General features: G+C 40.4%; 3 protein-coding genes across 6 annotated transcripts; 2 read left to right on the forward strand and 1 right to left on the reverse strand.

Moving 5' to 3' along the window:
• Positions 1-267: 267 nt before the first annotated feature.
• On the forward strand, positions 268-12,460 carry pfkla (phosphofructokinase, liver a). 2 transcript variants are annotated; one of them, XM_058616020.1, is made up of 23 exons: positions 268-518; positions 1,535-1,608; positions 1,701-1,778; positions 3,324-3,513; positions 3,623-3,788; positions 4,347-4,391; positions 4,463-4,571; positions 4,690-4,785; positions 4,932-5,024; positions 6,189-6,314; positions 6,401-6,465; positions 6,588-6,651; positions 6,751-6,897; positions 6,972-7,042; positions 7,676-7,763; positions 7,857-8,009; positions 8,582-8,746; positions 8,832-8,893; positions 9,275-9,386; positions 10,202-10,301; positions 10,401-10,506; positions 10,598-10,750; positions 11,165-12,460. In XM_058616020.1, the coding sequence occupies exons 1-22, from the start codon at positions 434-436 to the stop codon at positions 10,743-10,745; spliced, it is 2,343 nt and encodes a 780-aa protein (XP_058472003.1). In that variant the 5' UTR covers positions 268-433; the 3' UTR covers positions 10,746-10,750; positions 11,165-12,460. The 2 variants fall into 2 exon arrangements, with proteins under 2 accessions (XP_058472003.1, XP_058471992.1); XM_058616009.1 differs by having other exon boundaries at positions 10,598-12,460.
• On the reverse strand, positions 12,456-16,716 carry LOC131445145 (FK506-binding protein 5). Of its 2 annotated transcripts, none has more exons than XM_058616042.1 (14): positions 16,069-16,716; positions 15,825-15,881; positions 15,582-15,708; positions 15,397-15,486; positions 15,131-15,318; positions 14,720-14,762; positions 14,515-14,623; positions 14,300-14,426; positions 14,105-14,175; positions 13,360-13,499; positions 13,146-13,281; positions 13,006-13,047; positions 12,899-12,926; positions 12,456-12,808 (listed from the first exon to the last, which is right to left on the reverse strand). In XM_058616042.1, the coding sequence occupies exons 1-14, from the start codon at positions 16,118-16,120 to the stop codon at positions 12,681-12,683; spliced, it is 1,338 nt and encodes a 445-aa protein (XP_058472025.1). In that variant the 5' UTR covers positions 16,121-16,716; the 3' UTR covers positions 12,456-12,680. The 2 variants fall into 2 exon arrangements, with proteins under 2 accessions (XP_058472025.1, XP_058472017.1); XM_058616034.1 differs by having other exon boundaries at positions 13,360-13,505.
• Positions 16,717-16,760: 44 nt separating this feature from the next.
• On the forward strand, positions 16,761-21,613 carry tmem169b (transmembrane protein 169b). Of its 2 annotated transcripts, none has more exons than XM_058616055.1 (3): positions 16,761-16,885; positions 17,463-17,884; positions 19,275-21,613. In XM_058616055.1, the coding sequence occupies exons 2-3, from the start codon at positions 17,611-17,613 to the stop codon at positions 19,907-19,909; spliced, it is 909 nt and encodes a 302-aa protein (XP_058472038.1). In that variant the 5' UTR covers positions 16,761-16,885; positions 17,463-17,610; the 3' UTR covers positions 19,910-21,613. The 2 variants fall into 2 exon arrangements, with proteins under 2 accessions (XP_058472038.1, XP_058472048.1); XM_058616065.1 differs by lacking the exon at positions 16,761-16,885 and adding an exon at positions 17,027-17,172.
• Positions 21,614-21,944: the final 331 nt, after the last annotated feature.

Consider the following 21,944-nt stretch of genomic DNA (forward strand, 5'->3'; position numbering starts at 1 on the left):
TTGTCTTTCATGTCACACGTTGATGATGATGAAAATAAGTTTTCTTCCGGAGTGGAGGATGACTGTAATACGTGTGCTACGTGCTGTGAGCCTTTTCCTCCTGCCACCTCTTCGGCGTTGCTCAAGTGGGCGGGGCTCTCGAGTAGGGACAAGTATTGTGTATTAAGGAGAGAGGCACGAGAGACAAATAAGGCGCCGGACTTTCCCGGTTTGTAAAACAAACGCACAGTGAGTGAGCTCGTATGTGAACGGGGGCGGAGTCGGGATTTGGAGAAGGGGGGAAGTGTCAGTGTGGGTGCGGTGTGTCAGGGTCCAGGCTGCTGTCAACGAGGAAGTGTCACAGCACGTACACAATACTGTGTTTCTCTTTTAGAAACCATTTTTACTATTTTTATTCGCACCGTTTGGTGGTTTTTGGAGTGACAGAGCAAAAATGGCCACGGTGGACTTGGAGAAGCTGAAGATGACGGGAGCCGGGAAAGCCTTAGCGGTTCTGACCAGCGGCGGAGATGCACAAGGTGACCTTAAAGACTGCATTATAGTGCATGTTGTAGCCTTCAGGTGCATGTTACACGTGTAATGCGAGCTTGGTGCGACGTGTTAACGTGAGCAGGGGGAAAACAACTGCTCTGTATACACAGAGAGGAATGGATGTCTGACCCCAACATGTGTGCTGTGCTTTCTGCTGCCTGTCTTATCTGTTTGGTTACATGTTCGTGTTTTATGGTGTCTTTATCAGGTTAGGTCTGCGTAACTGATTTTAAATGTCAGGTATTGCTACATATCGCTATATTGTACTACTGTTACTACAACTTTGAGTATTTCCTAATCACCTGTAGAGTAGGTCTGATAATAGCATTTTTCTACCCTTTGTTGTAAGATGGTAATAACCCATTTATGCCCATATATATATATGTATATATATATATATATATATATGTGTGTTCAGCTATTGCTGCTATTTTTATTTTCATATGGTCTGTAAACTCTTGAAAAATGTTGACCGGTGTTTACACCAAACCTGGAAATGATGATGTCTTGTTTTGTCCACAAACCAATACGTCTAATGATTTCTTTGTTATATGGAGCATAGAAACCAGAAACATATTCACATTTAAGAAGCTGACAAGCTTGTTGTAGTTGTTAAAAAACCCTCAATATAGTTGACGATTCATTTAGTAATCAATTAGTAATCAATTCATAATCGAATCATCGTTTCAGCCCTAATTTAAATTAAGTAATGTACTTGTAACAAAAAAATCATTACTTATCATGCTAGTACTATATTGTTTGGTTCTTACAATGTTATTAGATGCCAGTACTTCTTTTGTGTGTTGTCATTCAGTGTAGCTGTTGCCTAACTATGTGTGCAAAGTGAAAACTGGCGGTTATACCTTTACCCAAAAGCTGACAATGAAGTCATGTCGACCTCAGTTGTTGCTTTCCATGCTGGTCTGTGGTGCAGCTACATGTGTGTAACAATAAATTTGACTCAGGGTTCAGGTTTTTCAGTCTTGTTGTTCTTGTGCAACAGGGATGAATGCAGCTGTCCGTGCTGTGGCACGGATGGGCATTTATGTGGGAGCCAAGGTCTATCTTATTAACGAGGTACACAAGCTGTTTATATGTGTGTTTGTCGCCACAATAAATACACACATTACGTTGGGCTGGGATTAGCTGTGTGAATCTGTGTTTTTCAGGGATACCAGGGCCTGGTGGATGGGGGAGAGAACATCAAACTGGCCCACTGGCACAGTGTGACCAACATCATCCAACTGGTAAGGAGTCATGTTAGGCCATTTTCATACTTTTGACTCGTCTTTGTAGGAGAAACACAAATGTTATGCTGTTTGTTTTAAATCAGGTTTCCCAGAAGCAAGTCATGCTGGAAGCACATTAGTGGAACATTGTTAATTAAATATTTGCCGCGTAAAATCCCTGATGTGCTTTTAATTGAAGTACTTTGTTGGTACTGTCATTGCCTGAAATCTTTCTCTTGATGGTTTTTAAATGAACTGTATTTTTTCATCCATCTCCTCTGATCTGTTCTTTACCTGCCTGTCTTATTCTGGTAATAACCGGGTAAGCACTCTTGCTGCATGTGCTCATAGTTTATAAGCGTGCCAGAATACCTGCAGTATTCAAAATAAAGTTAAAAGCAGTCCCACTGACATTGCATTTCATTGCTAATTAGAAATGAGCAGATATGATATTCAGTATCGATCCCATTACTGGTTGAAATCATTGGATGGGATATTGGGGGATGAAAAGTAAAATCCAATATACAAAACTATGATACTAAATATCAGCTAAATGCTTCCTCGAGTGTTTATTACACAGTGTGAGCAAGGTTGTTATGACTAATGGTCTATATTTTAATTTCACTCAAAGGGTTTTACACTACAGTTTTGCCATTCAGACCCATTCACTCACACATTCATACTGCTCATCTGCTTTCCTGTCACACAGCTTGGGGTTAACTGTCACCAGGCCACAAACAGCTTAGTCATTTAAAATATGTAACAGAACTGTATCAGACTGACATCCGTATCAATAGATACTCTAGTTTATCGTATTGGACAAGAAATTGGACCATCTCTATTACTGATAGTGCCAATGGTGTGATGTGTCTTAGCCTCCTCCTTCCCAAAATGATCAGGTATACTTGGGATTTTTGAACCCAGGTGAACCCGCTTTAAAAATGGCAAATAACCCCATTCCCATTGTGATGTTCTTGTTTTCTGGGTACCTCTCTCTCAGTGAATCTTTCAGTTGACGCAACTGATGAAATAAATATATTGAGTGTTGTCCCAAGCTGTGAAAAGTAAAGTCACCAGTCACCACAAACATTCATCGCTGCCTGCTAAACTAACAGCCGGAACATGAATCCACAACATAGCATAGAACTGCAAAAAAGGTGCAAGAATTTGTGTCGCTGCCAAAAATGAAGCACACAAATTTAGCTTGTCCTTTTGTTGTCATTAGTGTTGATCAAAGCCGAAGGCGATTAAAAACCCATGTGCATTTGCAGAATCATTTGACCTCAGAGTGAATGGTGTTTAAACAAGCTCCCACTGGTCCAGTGGGAATTTGGTATTGGATTTGTGTGTTAAGGCCTGCTTTTTGTAACACTGGCCAAATGGTTAGTGTTTAAATCACTTAATTATCTTGTGACCGTGGCCCTGTTTAAATGCTTCCTGATAGATCCAGATAGATAGATGGATAGAGAATTTGTGGTAGCAGTTTAGGTTTTTTTTAGGTGACAGATCAGGCTACAATGTTCTGTCTGCCTTATTTGACAATATACAACATCTGTGCTCTAGGGTGGAACCGTGATTGGTAGCGCACGATGCAAAGTCTTCACGACGCGAGAGGGAAGACTTGCAGCAGCCTTCAACCTGGTAAAAAAAGGCATCACCAACCTGTGTGTTTGCGGTGGAGACGGCAGCCTCACCGGAGCCAACATCTTCCGCAATGAGTGGAGCGGTTTGTTGGAGGAGCTCGTAGCGAAAGGTACAGTGTTTTTTTCCATAAATAAAAAAAAAAACAAAAAAAAACGCAATTTCATTCAATTTTACATTTGAGTAAGAGTGAACCGCTGTGTGTCTGTGTACTATTTTAGGACGCATCACAGACGTTATGGCCAAGGAGCACGACCACTTGAACATTGTGGGGCTCGTGGGCTCCATTGACAACGACTTCTGTGGCACTGACATGACCATCGGGGCGGACTCTGCGCTGCACCGCATCATGGAGATAGTGGATGCCATCATGACCACCGCACAGAGGTCAGACTGATGATCCTTAGGTCACCGATGAAAGTAAAATGTATTAAATAGGTTACAGTACATAAAGATACAAAAAGAACACAGCAATATTTATAGCAGTAATATGTTTCCTCATCCTGTATGTCAAACTTAATCCAAACTGTCTTAAATGTGAGGATTTGTTTGATATATGATAGAAAACCTAATCTACGGGTTTGGAATTGTTGTTTGGACAAAAGATGCTAGCTGGAGACGTCGCTTTGGGATCAGAGAAATGATCATGGACATATTTGTTGCTGTTTTGTAAAAAAACGTATTCGATTAATACTGGTCAAAGTTGTTACTTGATACATAAGCTCATCTTAACTATAAAGAGGAAGGAATGCAGTCCTCAATGCCAAGTAGTTTTGACAATCACCCAACTCCTCCATTCAAGTCTGTTTGGCATAGTTTGTCTGAGCTTGCACAGACTTGTATCTTAGCATCGCCATACACGACTGCAGGCTGAAAACAGTTTGAATGCTCCTGTAGTTGCTGCAAAACTTTATGTCGTTTCACTCTCTTGTCTCCATCCCACAGCCACCAGCGCACTTTTGTGATGGAAGTCATGGGTCGACACTGTGGGTGAGTGACACTCTGACCTAGTTTGGTGTCATTTATACACTGCCACTATAAAGTGTTTGCTGTTACTCCAGGTATCTAGCCTTGGTGTCAGCTTTGGCGTCTGGGGCAGACTGGCTCTTTATTCCAGAGGCTCCTCCTCATGAAGGCTGGGAGGACCAAATGTGTACCCGTCTGGAGAATGTAAGACATTAAAGCTAGACTATGCTATATGTGAGGCCTACAAGCATTTCTGCCATCGAGATTTAATTCAGTACTTAGAAGCAGGATCAGTTAATGCGTCTGTGTCGTGTACCTTCAGAGCCGTTTAAAGGGATCAAGGCTCAACATTATAATCATCGCAGAAGGAGCCATCGACAGACAAGGAAACCCCATCTCAGCGACATATGTGAAAGATGTAAGTAAATATCAGCCTTTCAGTCATCCTGAAACTTGCTGTCATGTATTACAGACTCATTTTTTTTTCTCTCAGCCCGACTAATGTGTCATCCTAGTGAATAATAAAGCCGCAACACACTGAAATGCTTTAATGTCTGTTTGTAGCTGGTGGTGAATCGACTGGGTTATGACACCAGACTGACCGTACTCGGCCATGTTCAGCGAGGTGGAACTCCCTCAGCGTTTGACAGAATTCTGGTGAGTTTGAACATTATAGTTTATGAGATGGGGAATCTACGAGTAAAGATGCATCTTAGACTCAAGATTTTTCCTTACCCTAAACTTTTATATTATTTATTTTGTATGACACTGTACAAATTGTGGTTTACTAACTGTAATATAGTAGGAAAATCACGTCTTAATGTTAAACACTGCACAAACTGTTTATGCCAGCATTGGGAAGTCTTTTGCCTCGGTTCAGTGCTTAAAACATTCTTCAAAGGTTGTAATAACTACTGAACACATCAGTCAAAAATGTAAATACAGTTTGTCAGCTACCACTTTCAGCACAGATAGGAAAGTACCATAGATGTTGATGAGATTAACCAAATGGGATTACTGACAGATTGTAATCTGTTTGTGTTGTTGATGAGTTGAGCTCATCTTTGTCGTGTCACAGATCATTTGTCTGCCTAATCAACAACACTCTGATGCCTTTTGTGTGTCCAATTCAATACTTTTTGATTTCTGTGTCAACTTCCTCTTCTTCCCTGTTCTCTCTGCATTTACCATGACTTTCCAGTCACTCCCGATCAATCTGGGGCATTTCATGGGCAACTATGGGCGTTACCTGAAGCTCACAAAAGCGGCGCTTGAATTGCAAGTTCATTGTGAAAACTGGGAAAGTGGAATCTGCATGCGCATGGTTTTATAAATCAGAATATGTATGTGCATAAGCACTTTCTACGCTCAGTTTTATAATTGAAGCCCCTGATCATGAGCTGACTGTGGCTAGAACAGGCCTGCACACTCCCAATCCAACCTGAAAGCATCTTCAGATAACCCAACTCTATTCTGTAGTGGTTTGAGGATACATATAGTCACATCCCTGGGCATGCATGGACACATACAGGACCGCCCCTTCAGCTGAGGTCATCTGATTTGCAGCAATTGCATTTTTTATTTTTGCACTAATGAGGTCATGCATTGTAACACAGTGTGTTCACATGATTTACTGTATTTTTTCTAATGTTTAACATCTAAAGTAGAGCTTTGATTCACTCTTTTCTTTTCTCACTGTCGCTCACTGGAGCACACAAACACGCCAGCATCGGAAAGTCAGACCAGTTAAAAATAAAAATGTTGTTATTTGTTCCTTGCTTGTATCAAATCTCCACCATATTAACGCACCCTTTTTTTCAGAGCACCAAGCAGGGTGTGGAGGCAGTGGTTGCCTTATTAGAGGCCTCTCCTGACACGCCGGCCTGTGTCATTGGCCTGTCGGGTAACCATGCTGTTCGTCTTCCTCTAATGGAATGTGTGGAGATGGTGAGTTTCTCTCTCCTCTCTTCTTTTATTGTTGTTGATGGACATGAACCTGAAACAGCAGCGTTGCTGTATTTTTCAACTTTCAGACAAAGCTGGTACAGAAGGCCATGAATGAGAAGAGGTTTGAAGAAGCTGTGAAACTGCGCGGAGGGTGAGAGCTGATACTTATTCCTTTATATTAAATATTAATAGAATCTGGTTTTGGTGATTAAATTTGACGTTTCTTAGCCAATGAAAAACAAGACAAAGCTAAAACCGATCATGCTTTTGCAGGAGTTTTGAGAACAATTGGAACATCTACAAACTTCTTGCCTTCCAAAAACCTGCCCAGTTGAAGGTGAGTCTCTGACAACCATAAACACACAGCACCATGCTCACACATACTATATACTCACAAATATGTGCTTATTCATATATCTGACTCATGTTTCCACAGAGCAATTTCACTTTGGCTATCATGAATGTGGGTGCTCCTGCTCCAGGGATGAATTCGGCAGTGAGATCAGCTGTAAGATTAGCGCTGGCCCATGGACACAGGGTCTATGGGGTCCAAGATGGATTTCAAGGACTTGCCAATGAATCAGTAAGTCCATTTATCTTCTTATCTTATCATATCCCAGATGAATCTGTTCTATTCTGACTGCTGTCTTTGTCCAGCTTTTTGAGATGGAATGGCACAAAGTGGCGGGATGGACAGGCCAAGGTGGCTCCCTGCTAGGAACCAAAAGGTAAGCGACATAACCCTTTAATTTCTATAAGATAAATGGATTCATTCTTAAAGGCAATACATCTAAAATATGTACAACAGCGACCTTTAGCATTTGCAACTGTTACTGCAATCCCAATTCAAATCATTGGGAGAATGTGGGCTGCCACTCACAGAAAGTTGATAAAACGCAGTTTACACAGAGGTGCACTTATACCTGGTATTACACTGTGCTCATGCACTTAGACGCATACTTCCATAATTGTTCGACCATCTCTTTTATATTTATAAACACGGAACCTATGCCATTAGAGACTGAAAGTGATAGTGTGTCTGCAGCAGCAACAGTGGAGTGTTAGACGACAAGGCGATGATAACTGGTCGTAGAAACATTTAAGTTAAATATCCGCCGACAAAGTGTAAGAGAGAGGGAGAGAGAGACCATTAGCTAACCTTGACTGCAGTACAGTATCCTACAGTATCCTCACCGGCATCTCTTTTAACTTCCTCTCCACTTTTTTAATCGGTGCAATCTAGTTGTTATCTAAAGAAAAATGCTGTATCACACCTGCCTGTGGCTAACACATAACCTTGACATGTGTCCTTTTGAGTGATTTTAATGTTGTTTTTTTTTCGATTCTCTTCCCTCCTTCAGGACTCTTCCAGACAAGCACATGGAGAAGATTGTGGCAACCATTACCAAGTTTAACATCTCAGCTCTGCTTGTAATCGGAGGGTTTGAGGTAAGGTATCAGTTACGTGTGGTTGCTGAACAGTCAATGTGTCTGTGTTGAGATAAGAGTGGTTTTCAGTGCTTTGCTTGATGACATTTAAAGGGCTACAAAGGTGTGCTGCAGCTGTATGAAGCTCAGAATCTCTATGAGAAGCTCTGCATCCCCATGTGTGTGATCCCTGCCACCATCAGCAACAATGTGCCCGGACCTGACTTCAGCCTGGGAGCAGACACTGCAGTCAACGCTGCCATGGAGGTAACACTGAGCAGGTGGCACATCAGCGTTGATGATTTGGGAATAATATGGGCAAACACTTTACTAGACTCTGAAATCCTCTTCAAAACAGAGACAAGTAGTACTCTAGTAACCCTCTCTAATTTTGAATGCCATGTCTGATAAAAGGTTTAGATCATACTGTACATAAAATGTTGACATAGTCTACCATTTTAAGGGTGAGTAACCAAGTAAGTAGCAATTCATTCAGTAGCCATCAGGGGGCGATACCATAGGTTTTTCCAGTAGCATATGATGCCAATGTTGTAAACTGTGTTCCCTTTTAGAGGCACATATGAGTTGACACTGCCTAAATGACAATATTTTCATTTAGTTCATTCTGATTTATTAAACGAGACACTCTGGTACGATCCAATATGAAAATAAATGGACATACAGTATGTACGCGGTCGAAAAGCTGCTCTTTTCTGCTCTTCTTTTGCTTTTCAAAGAGGCTTGACTGTGACAGTGCAGTGTAGGTGAGGGTTACTTAGGAGTAAGTAAACATCTAAGAGTTCATCTACACTTTGACCTAATTTCACGTCACTGGTTAGGGCTGTGACAAGATCAAGCAGTCTGCCAGTGGGACCAAGAGAAGAGTGTTTGTGGTGGAGACCATGGGTGGATACTGTGGCTATCTCGCAACCTCGACGGCCATAGCTGTGGGTGCTGATGCAGCCTACATCTTTGAGGACCCCTTCAATATCCACGACCTGAAGGTGAGAACCAAACTAAAGGCTTGTGCTGTGCCTTCTCCTTCAGCTGTAATGTTTGCGGCTTTTAATTAATCGTATCTTTTGACAGACCAATGTGGAACATTTAGCTGAAAAGATGAAGAAGGATGTCCAGCGGGGCCTAGTACTGAGGTACATAAGCGTTTTTTTTATCTTTTAATCTGTATTCCATCTGTGCTTTTGCTGCCATCATGTTGTCTAATATAGTGAATGACGTGTGTATCACTACTCAGTACTTAACAGTCAGGTGTTTCGACACCGTCTTGTGAATGTTTTCTAAACACAAAGCAGTTTGCAGAAAAAATTGTCATAAATCATGGTAATGTAACATATTTTATGTACAAAATGTCATGGCAATGAGTCAAAAATGAATATATTTCAGTGACAGAACAGACTAGCAGAGGGACATTGCCACGCTTAGGAATAAAAGATATTACTCTCAGCACTGTTCTGTACATGTCATATTACTGAATGTAGTTTGACATTACTCGATCCCTTTCTCTGTCACAACAGGAATGAGAAATGCCATGAAAACTACACCACAGACTTCATTCATAGGCTGTATTCAGCTGAGGGGAAGGGCATCTTCGACTGCAGAGTCAATGTGTTGGGACACCTTCAGCAGGTGATGAACATCTGTGTGATCATACACTGTCTGACTGATCAAAGCTTTGCAATTTACAGACACTCCAATGTTAAGTAGGGCTGGACGATGTGGCCAAGAAGGTGATCTTATTAAATATATTAAAATCCAGTAATTAATATATACCGTTAATTACTGATTAACATTGGATTATTTATTTCTTACTATGACAATAATTTGGTTATCTTAGACTACAGTTGAGCTTTTCTTAATCGGACTAACATACTTGGATAATGCGATTCATAGTCTGATTACGCCTGCATGTATACACTTAGTCTGACTAGAGTCAGACTTGGCGTTCTGTGCATGCACCAAATGGACCTCCCCGGTCGTTGACCCGGAGGTAGAAGGAGACGACGTATAAACTGCAGTATTGCTGCCAGAAATCTTTCTTCAAACAACACAGCAACCATAACAGCCATGCTCAATCTAATCTGTATCACAATTAGCATGTACAGCAGGTAAAAAACATACAGAACCTCAGCACGATCCAGCTCCCCATTCGCTGTCTGTGTTTCTGTGATGTAAAGCTTATAGAAAGATACAAGAGTCAGACATCAAATCGATTTTCTCCTCCACATGTATACTCGAACTATGCTAGTTGTCCGATTGCCTGTCTTAGTCAGACTAAGGCCTTAGGTTAAATAAACTGTACGTAAACGACGGACTGAGAAACATTTCCCAAATCTCAAAGTGAGTTTGTGCAAACTTGCAATGAAAATAAAAATTGCAATAATTATCGGCCATCCCTTCTAGAATGTGACCGCATCTATAATTGGTTTGCTTTTGTGCTTCAGGGAGGGGCACCTTCTCCGTTTGACAGGAATTATGGTACAAAGTTGGGTGTGAGGGCAATCCAGTGGATTTCAGCGAAACTGAAAGAAAACTTCAAAGAAGGTAGAGTTGCTGTGTAAAGTCGTGGTTTATGTGAGCCAATTGCTCAGGAACCCAGGTCAAAGCCCAGTGATGTCATGATTCCACCGTTTAACCCACTAGGCCGAGTGTTCACCAACTCACCAGATACAGCCTGTGTGCTCAGCCTCAAAAGGAAGGTCATCTCATTCGTCCCTATTGCTGAACTGAAGGCCGTGACTGATTTCGAGTGAGCAAATTCAGAGTTCTTGTCAAATAACGTCCATTTTCAATTGTATTCTCAACGATATGTTAATATACGGTGTGTCACTGGTTTTTAGGCACCGGATGCCCAAGGTCCAGTGGTGGTTCAGTCTGCGACCCATGCTCAAAATGTTGGCCAAGTACCAAACCAGCTTCTGTGAATATGTCCCAGGAGAGATCGAACATGTGACTCGACGCTCCATCAGCATCGATGCTGGCTTCTAATCTCTGTAGGTCTACTGTATACTCTGCACTTTTTAGTCTGTATCCTGCAGTTTTTTTTCACCTCTCAAGAGTTTCCAATCTTCTACCATGTATATTCACAGGACTGAACACTTTAAAAGCATGTATTGATCTCAGCCTGTTGTCAGTACCATTGTGGCTATAGTTGTAAATAATATAAAAGTATACTTCTTCAGGTATTCTTTGGTGCTTGCAATACAGGTCTTTTTCTTTGTACTAAATAAGCCTTTGGAAAGTCAAATCGCTGCATTAAAAAATATGTGTAACTAAGTTAGTTCAAAGATAACTTAACAAAAATATGATCGCAGAATTACCTTTTTCAAACAAAGTCTGTAGTAAGTGAGACTTGGAAGTTTTCATTGAAGATATTTCATCTATAAATTAACTTTTTGTGACCACAGGCATTCCATCCATTTTCACTAGTTGGACACAATTAGAGTGTCCAATTAACCTTATCCCCATATTGCATGTTTTTGGACTGTGGGAGGAAACCGGAGAACCCGGAGAAAACCCACGCACACACAAGGAGAGCATGCAAACTCCATGCAGGGGACCAGGTCGCAAACCCAGGTAACCCATGAAATGTTAACACTCTGATGATCATTGTTAACAACCTGAAGCTCTCCAACAACTGTAATTGACTCTCAAATGGCTATCACACCTTGGAGCAGCCCAGCAGCTTAGAGTGAGCAATGCCCACTTTTCACAGAGGTTACATTTCCTGTGTTTCACCACAAACCTTCAGAACTGACGAAGCCTCTTGGATGAGGTTTAAAGTCTACAAGAAAAACTTCAAGTCCAGTTGCTTCCAACTCAATGGCTCCCTTTACACTTGCCTGTTTTGGATAACGATTACCTGGATAATGAGAATCTACATAGACATACTTTTTTGTACTACTAATACAAATTGATGTTCATTTTTTTCTTAATGTACAGTAGTTTGTATGGTGGTACAAAAGGATCCATCTTTTTTTGTTGCCAGCTCTTTGGACAAATTCTATCAGACACTGAAGGCATCTTTATGCTGCATACTGTATTTAATTTACTGTATACTGTATTTAAACATCTATGGGATGCTGTGGATGGTCCTATTAGGAAATGTAAGCCACAGCCAGTAAAGTTCCAACAATCCACAAAGCTACTGTGGAGGAGTGGAACAACATTCCACAGGCCAGCACTCACACTGCTGTGAACTCCAAATGAGCAGATGAAAATCTGAACTTCTGTTGTGCTGCCTTTCTGCCACTTTAACGCTTCACATGCACTCTTTGCTATTCAAATTTATTCTCTAAATGTTAATTGTTGTCATAGAAAAGTATTGCAATGCTTTGCTGAAAGTTATACATTTTTTTTGTAAAGTACTGAATTATGTATTTTAAATCTTTGTTCAGTAAATATAATATATAGCAGATTATATTTGTTCTGTGGTTTGCTGCAAAATCACATTAAATCAAAACTCCAAATTTATGGGTAAAATACATACTGAGATGTGACTAAATGACTCCTGAGACCAGAGAGGTATTAATTTTATTTTTATTTCAAACTCAACAGTTAGTGTTAGAATCATAAAATGAATACCAATGAGCAGTTTATTACACTGTAAGATTAACTTTATAACTACTGCTGTCACAAAAGGGAAGCATGCAAAGAAATATGGATTTGTATATTATTTTGTTGCTAATAAAATGTTATCCAACTGTGAGGCTGATGTGAAATGTGTGCAAAGTACTGATTAACTTTATAATAAACTGAGGTATATGTACACTCTTACAAAAAAAAGGAACTATTTAAGAGACTAAAACAGAACATGCCTATTAAAAAGTCACGCGGCAAATTTCACGTAAACCAAGAACAGATGAATCAAGAACTGGTCTAAGAAGAAACCATTTTCGGTTAATGTGTGACTAAACAAATGTCTCAAAAGTTGAATGAAAATGGAAAATCGTCTTTATTTTTATCTTTGCTAGATGCCTGAGGACTCATGAAGTTGAAGGCAAACTGAAAGTCTTCTCCTTGTTCTGACTGGCCAAACAGAAACTCGGGGGCTGCAAAATCGGTTGCATGCTGTTAATTCAAAATGGGCAACAGATGTCACATATAAACACATAAATGGGATGAGGTGTCGTAAAACTTACTACGTGAAGACTTTGGTTCTGTAGTGTTCTGAAAAGAGATCAACAACATTCTGTGTCATTGCAGTAATACTGGATGAAAAAAGTGTTCCAGTAACAAATGAAGGTACCTTCTCATTGAACAAAGAGTTGGTGAAAGTAAAAGACGTGTCCTGCAGACAAAAGTAGAGTTAATTCCAAAATAACAATAATAATAATTAAAAAAAGAGGTTTCTTGAACATTGCTTGTTCTCTTTTGCTTGTTTTTCACCTCAACCTGTGACGGGCCCATGTCAAACCCAAATCCAGAGAAGCATGGGGTGATCGGGTCAGAGTTGACAGAGAACAGGAGAGCTGGAGATTTGGTCTCGGATGTTGCTGTGTGTGGGGACCTGGTTGGACTGTAACTGAAGTGAAAGCGTGAAAGACACATTTCAATGGTTGTATAGACCGTGATTTCAATTCAAGTTGGATCAAACCCTTACGTGAATGAAAACGAAGGGGTGGAAGGTGCAGTGGCTGGCGACTGAGAAAAATCAGCGTGTCTCTTGTTGTCCTTCTCTCTTGAGGGTTGATCTTCATCTCCAACCTCCACTGCCTCTTCCATCTCCGACACATTAGTCTGCTGTTCCTATGCAGAAAACACCTTGGGTATAAAAATGTCTCCAAATTATGGAAACCATTAAAACAGTATTGTAGTGTAGACATGAATAATGCTGTGTCATTATTTGATGTGCAGTATATTGAATTTCAAGTGAGAGGAGTTTTCAGTGAGGGGCATCATTTTTTATTAAACAATTTTCTTTTTCAGAAACAGCACATCGGTGTAGTGAGGGGTCATACATTATCTAAGAGAGAGATTAAGAGAGAGAGAGAGGGAGAGGATAGTATGGATGAAAAAAAATTGAGAATTCCCTCCTGATAAAGATACTGTATGTCTTTAAAACTGTTGTCACTGTTGTAAATGTTTGAGACTAAACAACACTTCATATGGAGACGATACAAAACACTCTCATGGACAGAAGTCCTCATGATGAGTCAGCTGATTATAACATGTAAAAGTGGAGACTCTCTATAAACTCATGAACCTCCGATACTTCACTGTGATTACACCACAGCTCGGTAGATGAGGTGTCGGTATCAGTTGGCAGTGAGAGGGAAGTTTTTTGTAAACCAGGGAAAACTGACCACTGAAAGTCATTCTTGGTATAATAGAAAAATAAACATTACCAAGACTTTGTCCTGTAGTTGCGTTTCCTTTTCCTTCTCATCGATGTGCATCGCATTTGGCAAATTTTCCTCTGGAAGCAAAAAATGCATATTTTTTGCTTATGATTTTTGTAACACCAGCACATGGAGAACATTGAAGAAGATAACTGAAATATCAAATTAAATTAAAATAATAAAAAAAAAAAGTTCAATTACCAGTCTGCTCTTCAAGTGACCTCAACTCTCTGCTTCGTTCTTGTGGCTCGGGGCTGCAGGTGGTTGTGTCCTGGCCCTGGTGTTCTGCCTGAATATCTTCAGCACTTGCTTCTACAGATTCTTTAGTCTGCAAAAACTGGCCATGTTAACAGATCGACTACTTATGATACAATGCTCTTCATGAACATAGAACTGGTTTATGGCACCTGTGTTACCTGTGTTTGCTTGAGATGAAGACATTCAATGTCAATGGCAGAATCACTGTCCTCTATCTGAGGATCTGGTTTTTCCTGTAGCTCTTGTATGGGCAGTTCAACACATACACTGGAAAGAAAAATAGAATCACTCATTTTCTGCCACTTTATTGTTAAAAAACAAAACAAAATGATTTGCATTTTTGTTACATTCATTAAATTATACCTGTCCGGTAATTTCTCACTGGAATTAGGAGTGGCTGCTAGATCTGGCCAAACAAAAAAAACAAGACAACTGCATTAAGAAGTGTAAAGAGTTCAGCCCTAGCAGAGTAAGATGTGATGATCTTAAAGGGTCATTACCTCTGCCAAGGAGGTTATGTTTATGTCCTCATCTGTTTGTTTGGTTTCTGTCTGTTTTTAAGCATGGATCAAAAAGTAAAGTATGGATTTTTATGACATTTTCTGGGGATGATGATTACAACCCAAGGAAGAATATTCAATTCCGGTGGATAATCTCACTTAGATCCTGATTGAGGAATTCTTAAAAACAATTGTTAACCTTCCCAGACACAAATGTGGACATCTGAGCCACCTTGGCAGAGGTTTGCACACTCTGAGTGCTTTCTCTAATTACCAGTGAGATGGTGGAGCTCTTTCTGTTTCATCGTAACTTGATCATCACAAGCTTTGATCCTACACTCTATCTCCTCATTTTCAGCCTGCAGCCCAAGCAGCTTTTGAGCCAGAGGGTTTTTGCAATAATGTTCTTTGTGTGACTGGAATATCTTTCTGTAGCCTGCAATCCTCTCTTCAAAGACTTCCCTTGTGGGATTGCAAAAAATACAGCAGTGGTTAAGGCATGCAAAAGAGTGTGATGAACAAAAAAGTAACAGAACCAACTTGTCATCATTGAAGCTGGCTTTTCTTCGCTCAAGTTCTGTTTTCAGCATCTTCTCATACTGGAGGAGCCGGCTGTTAGTCACCTTCAAGCTACAGTGAGATGGATGACAAGAAGTAAGATAGTTACGTTAAATGTACAATCCTATTGTGACACTATCACCCACCCACCAGTCATCATACTGTACCTTTTTGCAACATCTTTATTATGTTTCACAGAGCTCTGCTTCACCCCGATTTTCTCCTCAAGTTCTTTGATATTTTTATTGAGGGTTTCAATGCGAGACCGACACTCAGCAATGTGAGCTCTGCACACTATCAAGACATTCATAAACAAGTCAGGTACAACATTTAACACTAACACAGCTAACTAACAGCTAATTTAATTGAGGATAGTTTGTTGTTTCACTGTCTCGTTTTTATGGTCATACCTTCAATTTGTTGGTTGTATTCATTCTTCTTTTGAGAAAGCTGCCGAATTTGAAGACCTGTAAAATAAAAAATACTAATTATCTTGTCTACTTTAATTAGCTTAGGCTGTCAGTAGCTAGCTTGCTAATACTACTGGCTGTTAGCTAAACTTGTGATGATACCAAACATTTAACCTTTACAAATATCACATTACAAAACAAAAGTACAACAATTAAGCATCAATAAAATAAAAAACAAACACACCAAAATGACAGAGAAGACTGTCAATGCTGCTCAGGGGAACCTCTTCGTCCATTTTACAACAACCATGGCGTCAAGTCAGCTGCTTATCGTAAACCTGTTGCCCTATAAAGTTTGTGAGCGCATTTGTTTGAATGGTTACGGTAAGGCGAAACGGGTCTTGTGTGATGTTATGAGTATATATTTTTTTCCATAAACGTGGATATAACTAAATGTTATTTGTTATTTAGGATCGGTATATGTACACTTTGTGAGGTAGGTCGCCTTTGGCCGTTTCAATGTATATACCATAAAGATCCAAAAATTCGCGCACTCAAATACAAACTGATGCTGTCAAAGGCTGTCTACTGTCAATAGCTTGTGAGGAAAGACAAAGTTTAATAAGCCAAATTATGTAATTTCTGTCTCAATTCGTTTTTATCAATTGTGTTTATTAATTGTTTATATTGTCTTTTAATTTAACTTAGTATTTATGTGCTCACAAAAGTAGCCAATTGGCATTCAATTAGTAGGCTACAGTCACAGTATAATTATTCTTTATATAAATGTAATCAAATGTGACTATTTTATTTCATGATTCCCCCTCTTGAACGCAGTGGGATCCTGATGGTGGGGTCAGTCATGGGATTGGTGCGACAGAGGTTAGAGAGGCGGGTTTAGTGCTATTCTGGAAGTCATTTTGCGTAACGCATCTGTAGCGGCTGAAACACAGCGCTGAGATGCGTGTGCTTCTCCTGCAGTGTGTCAGCTAAATGTACTGATTATTTATGCGCTTTCGCGGCACTAGTTTACTTATCGGCGCACGTCCAGTCTGTTTAAGGTAAGAGAAATGATTTGTTTCAAATATAGTCACCGTATATATTTGTTCGCCGGATGCCGTCCGCAGACAAAGAGCGGACATGGGTGGGATTTAAATGGGAGGAGATCAGCTGTGAGAAGAATGGGCTGCTTTTTCGATTTCATCCATCTTCTCTTTTTATATTACGCATTATTTCTCTGGATTAAAAAAGGCTCGATCCGCCTGTGATCGGAGCAGTGTTTGTGTCATTGTGTGTGCAAAGTGATGGGAGCTCGACGCTTGTCGGTGCTCTGTCATGCAGAAAATAGGTAATTAAGGCAACATCCTAGTTTAGAACAAATCCATCACGATTTGTTTGCCATCTGTCTGCAACGATTTGATCTCTGTCTGTTTGATGGGTACTGTGCTGCCATTTGGTCAATAATAATGTGTCACTATGTGGATGCTATTATTCCTCATCACTACAGAATAGATGACTGAGCAAGATGTAGGCCAGGATACAAACACGCAGGATTATTGGGATTCTAAAAACAAACATGCTTTTAATAGCTCTCCCTCTTTCTCTGTATCTCTGATTCTGTGTCACTTTGCATTCCAGCTGGAAGTCTTCATCAGACTGGAATCAACCTCCTGAACACAATGGGTGACATTGTTTGTGCCACTCCAGATGTCACTAGTCTCTAGATGAAAAAACACAAAGAGTCAAAAACAGCACAAGAGTCAAAAACAGTTTACTGGATCAGGTGATGGCACAGGTAGAGGAATCGCAAACTGAAGGAGAGGGCAGCCCTCAGACGATCTCCCGAAGATCAGACGTGTCAGGGAATCATGTAGACGATGGAGAAGTGGCACCCTCTATAAGGAGGAAGAGGAGGAAGAAGAAAGACTTGCGTCCAGAGTCCATCATTGTCTACCGCTCTGATGCGGAGCGAGGGCCCGGAGAGGACCAAAGCGGCGAGGAGGGAGCAGAGAGGAGCACTGAGGAAGGAGCTAAGTTCCTTTGCACGCCCACAAGCGACGGTGAGACAGACAGCTGTCATTTTGTTTTATTTTGACACTCCACATGTCCCATTTCAACAATTCAGTCATGTTTTCTTGATTTCTACAAACAAGGGGATGTCATAATGCACTGAAAGGCATATTTAAGGTTTTTTGAAGTATGGTTGTATGAGGTACTGACACATTGTCAGCAGTGACTTTGCTGAGTGCGCCAGTGTATGTAAGAACCAGCCTGAGACATGGGCACTTGCTCTCACTGAAAACAGGCCTGCCAACTGGGAAAAAAAGTGTACGCCTGCTTAAGTCTGCTTTATTAAAGACATATGTGCTGCTCCATCTCACAGTTAGACAGCCTTTTCTAAATGGAAGCTGAAGAATCAAAACCCATAGAGCAAATACAGTAAGTGGTTTCATTTTACTGCACATAGGACTTGTTAATCCACTGCTGCAGCCACCATCAAGTTAAAATGTACTATTTAGTGTCTTTGGTGTCTGAAATCCTTGAGTGCTGCTCAAATGAATGAGGGCAACTTGGGCGGAAGTTACCTGGCTGAAGAAGAGGGAGTATACAGCAGGAAAATTGACGAAGAAAGCTGCGTTAAGAGATGCCTCATCCACGCTCAATACATAGACTTTATGCACTTTGTTCTCTATCTTGTGAATAAATAGAGAAATCCAGCACGCTTAACTGTTCACGGCCGTTGTTTTGTCTTCAGTTAGACAATTATCAGGATGTATCGCTTTATGATTGTCTTGCAATATATTGATTATCACAGAATGGTTTCGTGATATTATTGGTATCGTGAACCATGTATCACAGATCATGTATCGCGTATTGTATCATATCGTGAGGTACGCTGTGATTGCCACCCCTAGTGACACAACAGTAGACTATCAAGTCCTGTGACCCTGTGACCTAAGAGGCTAACAGCTAGAAAAAGTCGCAACATGTTAAGATATCAGACTTTAGCAGGCATAGATTTTATTTGGGGAGGCCTTTGTGAAATGGCTAAAATCAGTTTTAATCCTTGTGTCACTGCTGGCAGCCATATTATCAGTAAGAGCATGTGCACATGTCCAAAGCTGGTTCTTGGGGACAGTGGTGCGCTCAGTGTCACACTAGGGGAAGTATGTCAGTTCTGACAATGTGTCAATCCTTCGTACAACCACATTCAGAAAATAGAACTCTACCCCTGTAAATAAAGAATTAATCAAAAAGAATTACTTAATCTGTGTTAACTACATCTCTACACTTAAGTACACTACACACTAATACTGGAGTGCTGCAGGTGCACTGTCCCACAGTCACCATGGCCCTGCTGTGGTATAATATTATTTAGAGCATAATTAAGAGGACACACAGATGAGGACAGCGAGAAAACTTTTTTTATTTTATATTATCTCTTAACAGGTGGTGGATGGAACCTTCCTCCAGACAGCCGTTATGTGACCTTGACAGGCACCATCACCCGGGGCAAGAAGAAAGGTCAGGTGGTTGACATACATGTCACTCTGACAGAGAAAGAAATCAGGGACTTGGCCAGGTCAAAAGAGCGTCTCGATGCAGAGTGTGAAGCAGGAGAAGGCTCTAAATGCACCTGCGGCTTAGGTGTGGGCGAGGGACCCCACATTGTGCTGTGGAGCATCTCCTGTGCCCCTTTGGTTTTTCTCCTCTCCTTCATCACTTCCTTCTACTATGGCACCCTTACCTGGTACAATGTCTTTCTGGTGTATAATGAGGAACGGACGTTCTGGCACAAGATTACAATATGCCCCTTCCTCATCATCTTCTACCCGATGCTCATCATGCCCATGGCGCTGTCTCTTGCTCTGTACTCGGCTGTGGTGCAGGTGTCCTGGGCTTTTAGTGAGTGGTGGCAGGTAGTTCGAGATCTGGAGAAAGGCTTCTGTGGCTGGGCCTGTGGGAAGCTGGGACTGGAGGATTGTTCGCCCTATAGCATAGTGGAGCTGCTCGACTCTGACACTGTTTCTGGGACACTTCAGAGCAAGGCTCACAGTGAACTCGCTCAGACATCATCAGTGTGAAGCAGGCTGATGCCGAGGGCCAAGGCACATATTGGGCGTTGCTTCAAAGTGCTTTAAATAATTAAACTGAATTTCAACATGCAAGTTTGGTTCAGTAATAGATGCCACACAAGTGCCAGGACATTCATGTTAATCGCAAATAACGATTAAAGACTAAAGGTTAACAGATAGATGAAAGTGGTATCTTAAGCTTACGGAAATTTTACTCTAAGCTCCCACAGACACACATTTCTTGTTATAAAAAAAGGAAAACGGGAAATCATAGAGGAGCTACTCCCTCTGTACTGCCTGAACTGTCCTAAAGAGATACTACTACTACTGGGAGGTCTTTTTTTCTACTTCCAGGTTGATAAGGTCATCACAGCTCGCCTTAGATGACCAAACAGCCGAGTCAAAACAATTTGTTTATAAATATAAATCATGATTCATACAGTGTTCATTAACTGTCTGTGGAAACTCACGTTCTACTTCATCTGTAAATATCTGTATTTAAATGTATGTAGACACTGTGCACTGACATCAAAAAACATATTAACCAATGTCTTTCATGCAAAGTTATTGCGATCGATTCATGAACTTATGGCTGTATAGCAAATCTGACGAGCCACACAGTTTATTTTCCTATCGTCAACAAAATCCACCCGAAGACTGAAGGTGTAAAACTTTCTTAATGGGTAATAAACATTAGTGTAGGTCTTCCCTTAATAGCTGGACACGTAAATTATCATGACATGTTTCAAGAGCTCAGTTTCATATTAATAATGTACATTTCGCACTTTAGTGATTTTCTTTTTTCAGAAACAGAGCTGTAACTGTATGAAGTGAAGAAACATGTCAGAGGATTGAACTATATATTAGTCTTGATTGTTAGTGTCACTCTTTTTTTGTCTTTTTTTGGATTTTGTCTTTTCAGATGTTTGTTGACAATAAGAAAATATATAGAATAGTTCCTATTCTGTATGATATCATGTTTACATGGTTCATCCTCAAGTTCTTTGTGTTTCATCTAAAACAGGGACCAGGAAGTATTCTAACATGTGAGTACTTGTTGGTTTTTGGGCCTTTAGGCTAATTATAAATAAACTGCCATGTCTCCGGTGCTATGTGCTCTGTACTTGATGGAGAACTTAAAATTGAGTGCTTAAGGCACAGAGACTGGGAGGGATGGAGGAAGCCATAGTCAGCACAGTCTGACAAGACAACCACTTCTTTCATGAGTTTATCTTTTCTCAAAGTCATCAAATCAAAACATATGTTTGTGATATTAAACTATTTGTGTTGTCTTCACAATTTCGGATCACACAGGTAAACTGAAGTTGTCTGTCTTTTCTACCTGAAAGTTCCTGTTACATTTTTTGATAAAGTCAATATTTTGAATGTTGCTTTAATTTATTTTAAATATTTAAGTCTAGTTTCGGAAATTCTTGTAGCAGTAGTTTTATACCCTGGCACTTTGAAATAAAAGTGTTACAGACAGTTATTATTGACTGACTGGTAAACACAGCAAATTGAATTAGATGGTTTAAATATATGTTGATCTGGATGTTAATGGTTTGACCTGGTGGGGTGAAAGATTTACATTTACTTATTTATAGGTAAAAAAAATTAATCAGTGGTTGTGGTTTGTCTTCCACATTGCATGTCGTGAATCCACATGGTGCAGAGTATGGAATCACACCAATGAAATAAAGTGTTGAACAATTACATTGCAATAATGTGCTTATTTTTTTTTCATGGTGTAAAAGAGCCTCTTGCAGCAGGTCTTAATTTACTGTGGCCGCACAGTCTCAGGTCGCAGGTCAGCACATACTGGTGCACACACACAGAAATGTTTAGTGATGTGTACTTTGAGATCTGATAATTGACATCCTGGAATGGCTCCTGAAGAAAATCCATATGCTTCATTGCAAGCTCAGCAGTGTGGAAAATACAGAATCCAAGAGACGAGCTCTGCCCAGATCAATGTATACAGTAATCGTATGAAATCAAATTTAAATTAAAACATTTTTTGGGGGAGTGTGTAGTCTACTGCTGT

This window comes from Solea solea, chromosome 2 (genome assembly GCF_958295425.1).
Source record: "Solea solea chromosome 2, fSolSol10.1, whole genome shotgun sequence".
Classification (NCBI taxonomy): Eukaryota; Metazoa; Chordata; class Actinopteri; order Pleuronectiformes; family Soleidae; genus Solea; species Solea solea.

Bases quoted from the DNA above. Each gene is read 5' to 3' on its own strand.
- pfkla (XM_058616009.1), top strand. From the start codon at position 434: ATGGCCACGGTGGACTTGGAGAAGCTGAAGATGACGGGAGCCGGGAAA. The intron at 4,392-4,462 runs GTGAGTGACACT...CTGTTACTCCAG, and splicing joins GTCATGGGTCGACACTGTGG to GTATCTAGCCTTGGTGTCAG. The intron at 6,315-6,400 runs GTGAGTTTCTCT...TTCAACTTTCAG, and splicing joins TAATGGAATGTGTGGAGATG to ACAAAGCTGGTACAGAAGGC.
- tmem169b (XM_058616055.1), top strand. From the start codon at position 17,611: ATGGCACAGGTAGAGGAATCGCAAACTGAAGGAGAGGGCAGCCCTCAG. The intron at 17,885-19,274 runs GTGAGACAGACA...ATCTCTTAACAG, and splicing joins TTGCACGCCCACAAGCGACG to GTGGTGGATGGAACCTTCCT.
- LOC131445145 (XM_058616034.1), bottom strand. From the start codon at position 16,120: ATGGACGAAGAGGTTCCCCTGAGCAGCATTGACAGTCTTCTCTGTCAT. The intron at 14,763-15,130 runs GTAATTAGAGAA...TTGTTTGGCCAG, and splicing joins AGAGCTCCACCATCTCACTG to ATCTAGCAGCCACTCCTAAT. The intron at 13,282-13,359 runs GTAAGGGTTTGA...CTTTCACTTCAG, and splicing joins ACCCCTTCGTTTTCATTCAC to TTACAGTCCAACCAGGTCCC.